At 38.1% G+C, this 13003-nt stretch overlaps 1 protein-coding gene across 1 annotated transcript in view; it reads right to left on the bottom strand.

Annotated features, from left to right (window-relative positions):
- SLC12A2 (solute carrier family 12 member 2) overlaps positions 1 to 11982 on the bottom strand; it is a 151885-nt gene extending 139903 nt beyond the window's left edge. Inside the window, exon 1 of the mRNA XM_044680018.1 lies at positions 11221 to 11982. Coding sequence (XP_044535953.1) covers positions 11221 to 11982 — 762 coding nt within the window. The remainder of the gene's footprint in view (positions 1 to 11220) is intronic.
- Positions 11983 to 13003: the final 1021 nt, after the last annotated feature.

Below are 13003 nucleotides of genomic sequence, written 5' to 3'. Positions count from 1 at the left end.
GTGGGGGGGGGGGCGCGGGGGGGGGGGTTGAAGGGGAAAGGGGAGCATGAATCATGTAACCACGTTAAAAATGAATATTAATAAATGTTAAAAAAAAAATAAGTTGACAGACCTCAAGTTAAGAAATTCTGCCTTATGCAATTCATTTCCTTGTTCTGGTCATCAGTTTCCTCATCTGTGAAATGAGAAGGTTTGTTGGATGAGATGACCTCTAAAAACTCCCTTTCCCCTCGTATTCCATGGATATTTGGATCTCATGAACTTTGGAAACAGACTGTAAAAGCAGTCTTCAACTTATATAACCGAAGATGGGCATAAAGATCTGGAGTCATGAGAAAAATTATATTAAGTATGCTTCTAGACAAGAAAGCATGTAATACATTAAAAAAAAGTTCCACTGGGACTGAAAGTTGTAAGCTTCAGTTACCTAGAAACTCTGCTTATGTGGAACATTCATTTCCCAACAAAGCCAATAAAGTTATGTCACTGTTACTACTAGCACCATATCAGCAGGTGGCTTGCTACAAAGTTAAGTAGCTGAAAAGAGCAGCATCTATGTTCTAAACACCTCCTATATAAGTAAGTATTAGGGAAATAGAAATGTAGTTTTCTTCTCACCATATGCTTCTCAAAACACATACTTGTATATGCCAATCTGGGAGATAACAACATCTGAAGCAACAGATTCCAACATAGGGAAGGACAGGGGACTTACATGGAGGTTCTTCCAAGGAATGTTTAATCTGCTGCTAAGGCAAGGGGAAGAATATGGTACATTAGCAGGAGGCAGCTTAGCAGACATGTTAAGTAGTATTATACTAAGATCTATGAAATGACTAATGAAAAATACTTTTCAAATCCATCATCTTGGATTACCAAAGCGGCACATAGTGCATTTCAATTCTTTTTCAAACCATAGTAAAGATGAAAGAGTCCAAACTTGGAATCATTAGACCTGGGTTTCAGTTCTGGTTCTGTCACTTATTATGTAAGTTATAAAATCATTCAACCTCTCTGAGCATCAGTGTCCTCTACTGCTAAAAGGGAAGAAGGTAAACTAACAAATTTAAAAGGTTGCTAGAAGAAAGCACTTGCGTGAGCCATAAAACAATTATATAAAAAGCTAAAGACTTTCTTTATCAAATATGATAACCAATTTGCCATTATACTGTCTAAAAAACACCACAATTTGAACTCCACATCTAATATGCAAATTAATAATAATAATGTTGCTCTGAATACATGAAGCAGCAATCTTGACTATTAAGAGGTTGTAAATTTTGAGTTTTATAGAAGTGGTACTGCTGAATTTATTTTCATCTATCTAAAAACCTTACTGAGATTAGGAGTATAGTATACAGCCATGGAAAAGGACTAATATCACTGATGCTTTGGCCCTTATTACCAGAGATTTAAAGCAAACTAATCATGTCAACAAGATCATTTAAGTTGTTGGTTTTTTTTTAACCCTTACTTTCTGTCTTAGAATCAATACTGTGTATTGGTTCCAAGGCAGAAGAGTGGTAAGGGCTAGGGCCAGAGTTGAACCTAGGTCTGGCTCTCAATCCACTGAGCCACCTAGCTGCCACTAAGATAGCTTAATTTTTTAATGACATAAAATGCTAACTGTTTATATAAATGCAATTAGAAAAAACATTCTTCTCTATGGGGTGGAAATATACTTGGACCTCTCAGTTCCCTTAAATTTTTTTTTTTAAACCCTTGTACTTCAGTGTATTGTCTCATAGGTGGAAGAGTGGTAAGGGTGGGCAATGGGGGTCAAGTGACTTGCCCAGGGTCACACAGCTGGGAAGTGGCTGAGGCTGGGTTTGAACCTAGGACCTCCCGTCTCTAGGCCTGACTCTCACTCCACTGAGCTACCCAGCTGCCCCAGTTCCCTTAAATTTTAAGACTGATTCTATAACTCATGAAGACAAGAAGGTCTTTAGAAATAATGTTAGACCCAGTAGAATTGTGTGTTGGCTAAGGGGGATTTAGGGAGGTTGGGGGAGATAGAAAGAACATGAAACATGTAACTAGGGGAAAATACTCAAAATAAAAATAAAAAATAAAAAAGAATAAAAAATAAATGGTGTTAGAACAGTTCATTCATGATGCAGTGAAAAGAACACTGAATTTGGAGTTAGTGAATCCAAGGATTAAAATGCTGATTCTGCAATTCAGTACTTATGTGATGATTCTTGGGTAAGTCACAATCTCGAAGAGAGATTTAGTTTCCTCAAGTGTAAAATGAAGAATTGAACTAGATAAACAAGAAGTCCCTTTAAATATGCTTCAAAAATGGGTCTAGTCTTTCCCTAATTAATTTAAATTAGAAATATGATGAGATCAATGTCCTAACCCTTTTCCCCATGCAGGTGGGGCTGGTTTTCCCCTGAAAACTTACAAAACTGTCCTTGAGACTTGAGCGGCCCTTGACACAGCTTCCTGGTAGTTTCTGACTATACTAACTTCCTGGTCACTTAAGGGCATTAAGATGCTCACCCATATGGAGTCTGGGACCTTCAGATTTGGGGACTATACTTTCTGAGTCTAGGTAAATCACCAGACCCTATCCAGCTGATCAGACACTTTCCAAAATGAGACTAATGGGCTGAGTCTAACCAAATTAAGAGCTAGAATATCCTCTTTATATGCTCTGTTTAAGTAAATCTATTCTTAATGACCTACAAATAAATGCCTTATTTTGTGGCCAGAAGAGACCCTGACACTTACTATATAAACATATGTACTAACCAGTTAATCTGCAAGAAGACAACATTAGGGAAAATATTACTGGGAGCATTAAGAAGCAGTATTCTAATTTGCATCTTAGGAAGACAACATGAAGTTGGGATTTGGTTATAATATAAGACAGTACTGCAAAGTGAAAGGTAAATTTATGTGTATACATATATTGCTAATATTAACACTGCATCACAAATTATTCATTACTTAACCTGAAAATGGAAATTGTAAAAATGGTTTATAATGAAGCAAAATACTGTATTGTTTTAAATTCACCCAAGATGTGCTTTTAATCTATAAATATCCATTTTAAATCCTCGAATCCCAATTTTTACATTGCAACATTTATATTTAATGTTAAATTAAATCTAACATATTGTGTATCCACATTCATTTTTATATTAAATTTGTCAAGTTTAATATTCCATTTGTGACAACAGAATTTCAAAAAATGAAGCATTAGCCAGTTATTTCATCCAAGAGCCACCAACACTCCCTATCCGTGCTGTCGGCGATTTGTCATATTATGTTCAGTGCTCCCAGTACCAGACTACCCATTCAAAACGGTATTGTTTTACAGGAATCTGATCTTCTCTGAGTAACAATGCTCTATTAATATCCAAAGTCATTAATGCAAAGCTCAATCCTCAAGAGTTACAGATAAAATTGGATGATTTATCCATATTACTTTATAATGTACCAAATCAGAACTGATGACTGCGGTTAAGAGAACTGCTCAGCAATCTACACCTGGTTTATCAGGTTCCTTAGTTCTAGAACTGAAGTCTATCAAATACCCCCAAAGACACCAAAATATGTTTGAAACATAAATCCATTACGATTCTCCCCAACTGAACCTGATACTTTTCAATCCCCAAACACCACTTGATTATGTATATGACACTATTACTAGTCATAAAGTATTACTTGCAGAAAACATGTATTTTACATTCTCCTTCCTGCCTCCAAAACTATTTTAAGCATTCTGAATAATAAAGTCTAACAAATCTCAATTCATTCTCTCAGAACAGCATTTTCTGAATGTCTAATCACAAAGCTTTCTTTTAACTTAATAATCTATCAAGAATACTAGAGATGACTTTCATCAAAGATGGTAATGTGCAAGTTCCATCAGGCAAATCTCACTTCAGTAAGAAACACCCCAGCAAAAAAAGGGGGGGGGGGAGAAGGGAAAAAAGCACCAGATGTAGTAGTCTTAATAAAACTAAACTACCAGGAAGCTCCTCTATCCAGTCCATAATTGCAAAAGAAATTGATCAGAGACCTACAGGCATTTGGAGGAGAGGGAAACAAACAGGGAAATGGGGACTGAAGCTAAGGGATTGCCTTTGCTATGGCCAGTGGGAATGACAACAGTGCTAACTCCCAATAGGTGACTGTAAGAAAGGACCCTGCTTACTCCTAAAGCTATCAAAAGAGCTTGAAATCATCACTATAGAAGGAGATCTGCAACCTATCTCAGGTGTGAGTATGTCTCAAAGACATCTCTTTGCAAATGATTGCTCAAGAGACAAGGAGATAGGGGCACCCAGATACTTTGTTTTCAGTCAGGGTTCTCTAGAAGGTCTGATGCTGTCCAGAATCTCCAATCAGAACCATACCTAGAGACAAACTCACCAAGAAGGTGAGTGAACCAAGGAAGAGAAAAGACTCTAGTGCCCATTTCAGGCCACTAGGAGACAGAGTCAAAGTCAGTGGATTGAGGAAGGAAGAGGGCCTATCTTCTCTGTCCTAGATCACAGCTACAGAAACAGGCCGAAAAAGGAACCAGAACCTAGCCACTTCATCCTAAAATACAGTAAGGCAAGAGAATACAAATTGGAGCAAGAACAGAAGCAGTCCACCCAAAACCCCAACTTAAAGTTTAGGCATAAACAAAGGGAAAGCATATCTTTATAACTGCAATTGTAATAGGGATGAACTTACCCATAAAATTGAAAAATAGAAGCAAACTGGATTGTGAAGAAGAATTTAACAAGATGTCATTTACAAGACACACATTTAAACAAAACAAAAACAAAAAGATTCACAAAGTTAAAAACAAGAGGGTAGAACACATCTATTATGATTGTGGTGAATCCAAAAAGTAGGGGTGACAAGCATGACTTCATACAGAGCAATATACATGGTTAAGAGAGAAGCAGTGAAAGACTGCCTTATATTTAAAGGTACCATACATAATTAAATGATATAATTGCTGAATATATATGCATTGAATGACATGGCATTGAAGCACAAAGCAGAAAAGCTAATCAAATGAGAAAGAATAAAAGATACCACAAATATAATAATGGGAAACTTAAATGAGCCCCTTTCAGATCTAGATAAACTTAAAAAAGATAAACAAGAAGTTAAATAGATTTTTAGAAAAAGTTAGACAAAAAAGACCTTTAGAGATCACTGAAGGCTAATATAATACTTAGCTCTGTAAGCCACCTTTATAATAAAAGACCATTTGCTCAAAAATAAAAAACTCAAAATATGAAAAAACACATAATAAACATATTTTTTACTGACAGTACAATAAAAATTATAATAAACAAGACATTAACAAAGGTCTCATAATAGTGACTGAATATCATCCTCTTTAGGATGTCAGGGTGGCTCAGTGGATTAAGTCAGACCTGGAGATGGGAAGACCTGGGTTCAAATCTAGCCTTAGCCACTGCCTAGCTGTATGACCCTATGCAAATAACAACCCCAATTTCCTATCCTGCCTTTGGACTAAGATACAGTATTAATTCTGAAACAGAAAGTAATGGTTTTTTAAAAAAAGAGTGGGTCAAAAAAAAAATTACAGAAATAACAAATTATTACAGCAACAAGACAACATATTAAAAGGTTGGGGCTACAGTCAAAGCAATTCTTAGATGAATATTTTTATCTCTAAACACTTTCATCAACAAAAGAGATAATGAAGGGCATATAACTAAAGATATTAGGGGAAAAAGCAAAGCAAAAAATGATATGAATAAACAAGTATAGAAATTCTGAAGATCAAAAAATAAATATAATTTAAAACATTCTCTGACTTCTTCAGTACAATTTACTGAACAAGATAAAAACATTTTGATAACAAATCATTATCATAAACATTGGTTACTTCATTATAACGGCAATGTCTTCATTTTTAATAATTAAAATCATTAGCAATGTTCAAAACTTCATTTTTGATACTTTTAAACTCATGAAAAAATGAATGTAAACAATAATAAAATTCTAATTTTAAAAAATTAACTGAGTATAAAATCAGTTATTTCTCTAATATCTAAAATTGTGGTTTAGAAGTGAGAATATCAGATTGAGTCAGAAGTTCTGGACTATCCTCTTTCTCAGTATCATATATATAGAAAGGTTATGGAATCTTATGTTATGCTGGAAGGACACCCAAAAGATAATTATCCAGTAAATCATACCCACCACTCTCATTGTGCAACAGCAAATGCATTATTCTTATTTTGCCTAAATGGGATGAGGAATCACAGGATCATGGTTTTAAATCTAAAAAGGATCTAAGAGGATTATCTAATCCAACAAACACAATTTATCCTTCCATATGAAATAAAGAGGTTGGATAAAATGGAGTATTAATGAGCTCTGTTCTGAATATAATAAGTTTGAGATGCCTAACAAACATCCAGTTAGAAATGTCCAACAAGCAGCTGGTGATACGCTCCAGTTCACTTATATAAGCCATTTGTTCAAATTTGTTCAAACAATTCACGGTTTGGCATCATTGTTAACAGGTACTTTCCCCACTGTATGTTTCTCCCAATATAAAACAGAACAGTTATTTCAATGTTACAGTTTAATTATAGTTCCAGATGAACTTCAATTAAGTATGAAACCATCTCAATTAGCTTTTTTTTTTCAAGTACACATTACATACAAAATAATAGTGACAAAAGCAATAAATAATAGAGGCACTTAACAAGAATATATACTTTATGAGATACAATGGTATTCAGAACACACCCAGGTATATGTAAGGAAGAACTGAACAGGTATTGCTTTGAATTTTGATTATCTGTATGAGATAATCTATTTTTTAAAATTCCAAACTGACATTTTGTCTTGTCACCTAAACAATTCTTGACTTCCTCTTCACTATCAAGGGATATATATTAATTTCACCTGTAATGTAAGCCAACTGGCAATCTCTGACATAAAATGTGGTACATGATTTTTAAGTGCATTAAATAATGATTTACTGAAAAAGTATTTTTTCTTGTGACTTAAGGGTTTTACCAATGCCTCGTACTCTTCATTTTGATTATCAAATATTCCAACATTCTCCTATCGCCATTGGAGACTAAGTAACATACCCCAGAAATTTTGTTCATTTTAATAAAAACTGACCTCAGTTTGATTTCCTTAAGCCTTGTATTTCTAGAAGAGGTACAGAATTGAAATCCCTCCTCAGAACCTTGTCTTCCTCCTAATTTTTCTATCTCTTTGTTGATGGCACCATCCAAGTTCAAAAACTCAGCCATCACTGACCCATCACTTGTCAAGTTTTGTCAGTTCTACATCTGAGAAACCACCTCTATGCGTCCCCTCTTTTTCCAAGACTTCTGCCTCTACCTAGTTCAAGTCCTCATAATTTCTTACTTGAGCTATTGCAGCAACTTAATTGGTCTCCTTGCTTCCATCCTCTTCCTCTCTCTAATCCATCCTTTATACTAATGTCCTTTATACTAAGGACAATTAATCCACAAACAAACATTATTAAATCCTTGTTATGTGCCAGGAATACATGTCAAAGTCATGTTCCTAATACACAAAAACTTTCAGTTGCTCCTTGAAAGATACATTCTTTAACCTGATATTCAAGACCCTCATTAATCTGACTCCAACTTCCTTCCATCTAGCCTTATTTCACACTACTGCAACATCATATTTCATTTCACTTCTCCATATATGCCTGATCCAAGTCAACTGAACTTCTGTGCATATACTGTTCCAACAAACTTTCTAGCTCTGTCTCTTGAAAACTTTTTCTTCCTTCCAGGATCTGTTCAAGTAGTCCTAGATCCTTCAAGCTTCTACTGTGACCTCCCCTATCTAATTAATCATATCCTACTCTGCACTATATGTTATTAATTAATTTACTTCTTTGTACTAAAATGATGGGAATCCATTTTCAATGAGAAGTATAAGGTCACTGGAACTTTGAAATTTTCTGAGCACTCTCCAGAGTCTGCTCTCTTCTCTTTCTTTAATTCTGAGTGCAAACCATCCATTTATATTATGTCTAATTTCACGTCAAAATCTGAACAACAGGTGCAGGTTGGTCTGACCAATAAAAGAAGACAACTTTTTAAACAGTTACAGATACCTTCAGATATTATGCAATGTTCTAGGGCTTGTTGCAAAAATAATGTTGCTTGTTAACAAGAGCATCTGGAGTACCTCACTATGTATAGGGAAGATAATCAGAAGGTAGTTGCTGGGTGTGAATATGATACAACATATAATAAATGAGTAACTTTGAAGAATAATAAAAGTAAAAAACATCCTCAGGGAAAGATAGATAGAAAAAAAGGATGAGTAGGTCATGTGGAAAAGGAAGACAGGTAGAAATACTAAGTACTCTGCTGAGCATAGTGACATTTGCCTATAATCCCAATTGATGGGAGAATCTGAGACTGGTGGATGACTTTAGCTTTGCAACTCTGAGTTACTGTGTGTGGGTAAAAGATGAACTGATTGAGCAAACAGATTTGAGCTTCTGAATATATTGATTTATAAAGCAATCTATGCCCAATAAATTGAGGCTTGAGCTCCTCAGCTTTGGCAATGGATTCTGATACAAGGGGAGGCAGATTTTTATATGTTAAAAATAATCAAATAAAATGAAAGGAAAGAAAAAGAGAAGTTCCTTTCTATTACCCTCTGAATCCAACTTGTAGGAAGGGATTTAGTACTGAATCAGTGAACCCTGCCACAGTGAATTGATAGGATATAGATCCCCCAAAATTATATAAGAAGGTCTATTATGGATAAATATCCACTATAATTAGAAGTATCAAAATTAATAAGATCACAGATCTATTTAGGTATTTTACTTGTATGATAAGATGGCTTTGTCCACCTTTGCTCTCACAGACTATAAACATCTTAACCTGTTATTTCATTTTTGTATCCCCAGTATCTTGAATAGTAGCTTAATAAATATGGCTGAATTTAACTACAGAAATAATGAAACTATTCTATGAAGTTCTGATTTAATTGAATCAGAAGGTACAGATTTACAGAACAAATCTTCTCTACAACCAACTCTACATTAGGAAAAGAACACTCAAACTAATTTAAGGTCTTCTCTCTCTTTACAATTCCCACAGCAGGGGAAATTGTTAGATCCTTTGGTTTTAAAGAGTTTTTTCTCTCTAGAGTAAACAGGATGTTAAGAGAGGGACACAACTATATTAAACAGATTAGATGCTATTCACTGTGGATGCCCAAAGAGGACAAAAGTAATTATAATATATGGACAACTCATGTTTTTATATATACTCGAAGGCTTAAAATTTGAAAATAAGAAATACATAATGAACTGAAGCAATCTATTTGCTAAGACTACACAAATCTGTGGTTTTATGACCAAGTCAACTCCTCATCTCCTTTCTGGTTGTACTTTTCTGTAAATAGTCTGGAATTGGATGCACAGGTGGAAAGTAGGAAAACACAAGTAATTCATAAAGTAGATAATCTACTTACAGAAACAAAAAGTTGATAAATTTTATATACCATGTTAATTTCAACAATTTGCTTATTACTTGAACCTAAAGAATCAGATAAAAAAAGTTGGCTAATAGAAAAGGTATTTTAAAAGACAAAAAGCTCAAAAATTGTAGAAAAATAATTCTTAAATATGTCAAAAGCAATGCAAAAAGGGCATTTTTGTCTCTTCTGAAAGATACAAGATTCTGAAAAACAACACAAATTCTCATTTGAAAGAATTTAAGACACACGACTTCTCTTAAGGTAAAGACTTTTTAAGAAGGTCTAAACTTCTAAACCAAATCATCCTGTACCAATAATTAATAAGAAATTCATTTTTATGATACTTCTTCAATAGTAAAGACTCAATGGAGAGGTATCAGTCTAAAAAATGACTTAGTTTAATGTCTATCTTAAGTTTGCAGATTTTCATTTTCAAAACAGAAAATGAGAGAAAATATAGCAGGGTGAAAAACAAAAATATTTATAATAAATTCTTGATAATATAAGATTTACATCCCCAGAAAAAAAGTCACAACAAAAAAGAAACAGTAAAAGGCAAAATTATTATAGATTTTTAAACTACTTATAAAAAATGAGGTAAACATAACTATTCCAGGTTGTAGATAGAAATGGTTGTAATGAACCATATCATTTAGTCTACTGTTAAACCTGGAGCCCTACACTGCCCTAGAATGCTGAACACATGAAGTTTTGAGCTTTTCATATTGTCTGGATTTGAAGTATCTACACAAGTTGATAATTACTTTCAAACTACTTTGGTTTATTCTTTTGGCTAAATGCAAAAGAGCATTTTACATAACTTTAATTCAGGAAACATAATAATTTCATGAAATTAACAGAGATGATTTTAAGATAAAGATTTATGACCTTAAGGGATAAAGTTTGTTTTTTATTACTATAGAGTTAATATATAAATTACATTGTACTAAGAATACAAATCAATAATGCAAATGAGTTAATGAACAAGAAATTAATGTTTAGAGTACAATAGCTCATACAAAGGATACTGTTCCCCAAACCACCACCAAACCACCCACTCACTTTTCCCAAAAAAACCTTTCTGGATTTTTTTTTTTCGTACTTTTTAGTATGAAAACTAGTCCACCCTTCTCTGATGACTAAAAAAAAATTTTTTTTAATCAAAATAAATGTTCTGCATCCAAACTCTTCCCAAATAAAAAAGGTTTAGAACAGCATGTTCTAAGCCTTAAGATTTCTGCGATCTGCAGCACATTCAAGCTTCAAAGAAAGGATTTTTAAAATAATTCATATGCCAGATTCGCTTTTAGGACCTGTAACTTTCACGTTCTCAAACAGAATAAATCCTAAATGATTTAGTTGAGCCATAAAAACTATAAATAGGCAAAAACTCTAAATTGTTCTTTTCCTTGACCAATTGACCCTACTTTTCTGGAACAAAAAAATTAGATTTATAGCCATTCTGAGGACTAAAAATTATTTTCAGGATTAGTGAGTTAACAGAAATAAAGCATATGGGGTTTGTTGTTAAAAGTGTTATGAAGGCTGCGTAAAGGATTGCAAACTTTATAAACTAAATTCCATTCCTATGCAATCTCAATCTTGACCTCAAGCCTTAAAGAAAGCAAAAAAACCTGTATTCATGCCACCTTACCAAGGAGAAAGGAAGAGGCAACGAAGAATTGTCAGGAAAAAGAAGGTAGCGCGCATTTGGTGCTGTCTCACCTTTTCCAGCTCATCATGGAGCTCAGCCAGGCTGGGCCGGAGCAGCTTCTCACCCAGGTTGGCTGCCGTTTGCCGATAGTGATCGATTCTGGGCACAGCATCCATGGTGTTGTGGCCAAAGGTGCGCAGGTAGTAGGTGTTGGTGTGGGTGTCGTAGTAGTAGTGGTGGTGGTGGCCGCCACCGCCACCGCTGCCTGAGTGGAGGCTGCTGCCCTCGCTGAGCACCGTATCTCCCCCATTTTGGAAACTAACATTAGCCCCCTCACCCCCGATCCCAACGGCGTCCGAGGGGCTCTCATCCGCAGATGATGAGGCTGCCGGATCCACGAAGTTCACTCGGAACCGGCCTTTGGCTTCCTCGCTGCTCTTTCCCGCTCCGTTCTCGCCACTGGCTCTCCCATCCCTCGGGGGATCAGTGGTGCTTCCCGCGACAGCAGCTGCGGCGGCAGCCGCCGCAGCCGCAGCCGCAGCCCGCCCAGCATTCTCAGTGACCAGATCTACCTGAAACCTGCTCTGGCTTGGGGTGGGACCCAGCGGTCTACCTAATCCATCCCCAGCTGCCGCAGCCACCCCGCCCCTGTCTGCTCCTCCAGAAAGGCTGGGAGCTGCAGCATCCTCTTGGACCTGCAAGGCAGTCCCGGGGAGGTCCACCCGGGTTGCAGTGGTAGAAGTGCGCTGCGCCTCCTCACTGCCGGCGGGGGCAGGCAGCCTCTGGGTGCTGGAGGAGGGCGCCGGGTGTTGTGGCTTCTGCCCCACCTCCATTGCCGCCTTAACCGCAGCAGCGCGCGGCCGCCCTGGCAAACCCCGCAGGCTCGGCGCTCTCTACGCCCCAAGTCACCAAGGGCTGCAGCGGCGGGATGCTGCTGTTCCTGTAGCAATTTCAGGTGAGGAAAATGTTGCCTTCCTGCTAACCACCAGCTAGCCACACACACCCTCCTCAGTCCTGGGGAGGCTGCAGAAGTGCAGCTAGACCGTAACCAGGCTTCCGAAGGCGGTCACCGCCAGCCCCAAACCCCAGCCTGAGGCGGGGGGGAGTGGAGGAAAGGAATTGCCGTGGGGTCCGGTTGGAAGTGGTCCGGGCTGTTTAAAGCCTCGGCTGGGGGAGCGCGGCACTGGCCATACGAGGGAGGCGGGGCCCAGAGCTCTCCCCTTTCAGCTCTTTTTCCCCTCCCTCTACGGGCCGTACCCTCTGTCTCGCACCCACCCACCCCCCTTTTCCACTCGCTCAGTTGCTCCGTCCCTAAGCACCGCCCCAGGCTTGGCCCGGCAGCGCCAGAGTAACCAGCAAAACACAGGAAGCTTCTTTCCCTCGCTCAGCCAGTCCCTTCCTCCCTCCACTATTCAAACCCGGCGACCCCCACGCAGGCAACGCCGGCCGACCCCTCCCCCACGCCACCCCCCTTGCCCAGTCTTTCCTTTTCCCTTTCCTAGAGCCCCGGCACGCAAGCGGCCTGGCAGTCCGCGCGCGCCGGCTCCGACCGGGAGCCCGAGCAGTTGCAGCTGCGATCCCTTAACAGCTGCCGCTCCTGCCTCCAGGTCTCCCTAGATTCCTTTAAGCCATTTGGTCCAAGAGGGAGACCTAAGTACTAAAGGATCCGCGCCGCCGCTGCCTTTTTCTAACTGCTGCAAGAGCCCGCAGGCGTTCTCCTCGCAGCTACCTCCCCTTCCGTCCTCCTCCTCTCCACTTGGTGATGAAAAGCCGGTCCGGCCACGAGCCCCCGGAGAGAGAGAGGGCAGAGAACTAACTGGCTGGCTGAGGCCTGGGGAGTGAGGGTGGAGAGGG

Source organism: Gracilinanus agilis, chromosome 1 (genome assembly GCF_016433145.1).
Source record: "Gracilinanus agilis isolate LMUSP501 chromosome 1, AgileGrace, whole genome shotgun sequence".
Classification (NCBI taxonomy): Eukaryota; Metazoa; Chordata; class Mammalia; order Didelphimorphia; family Didelphidae; genus Gracilinanus; species Gracilinanus agilis.
Note: the sequence above shows the minus strand (reverse complement) of the source record. Positions and strands in the feature narration are given on the sequence as shown.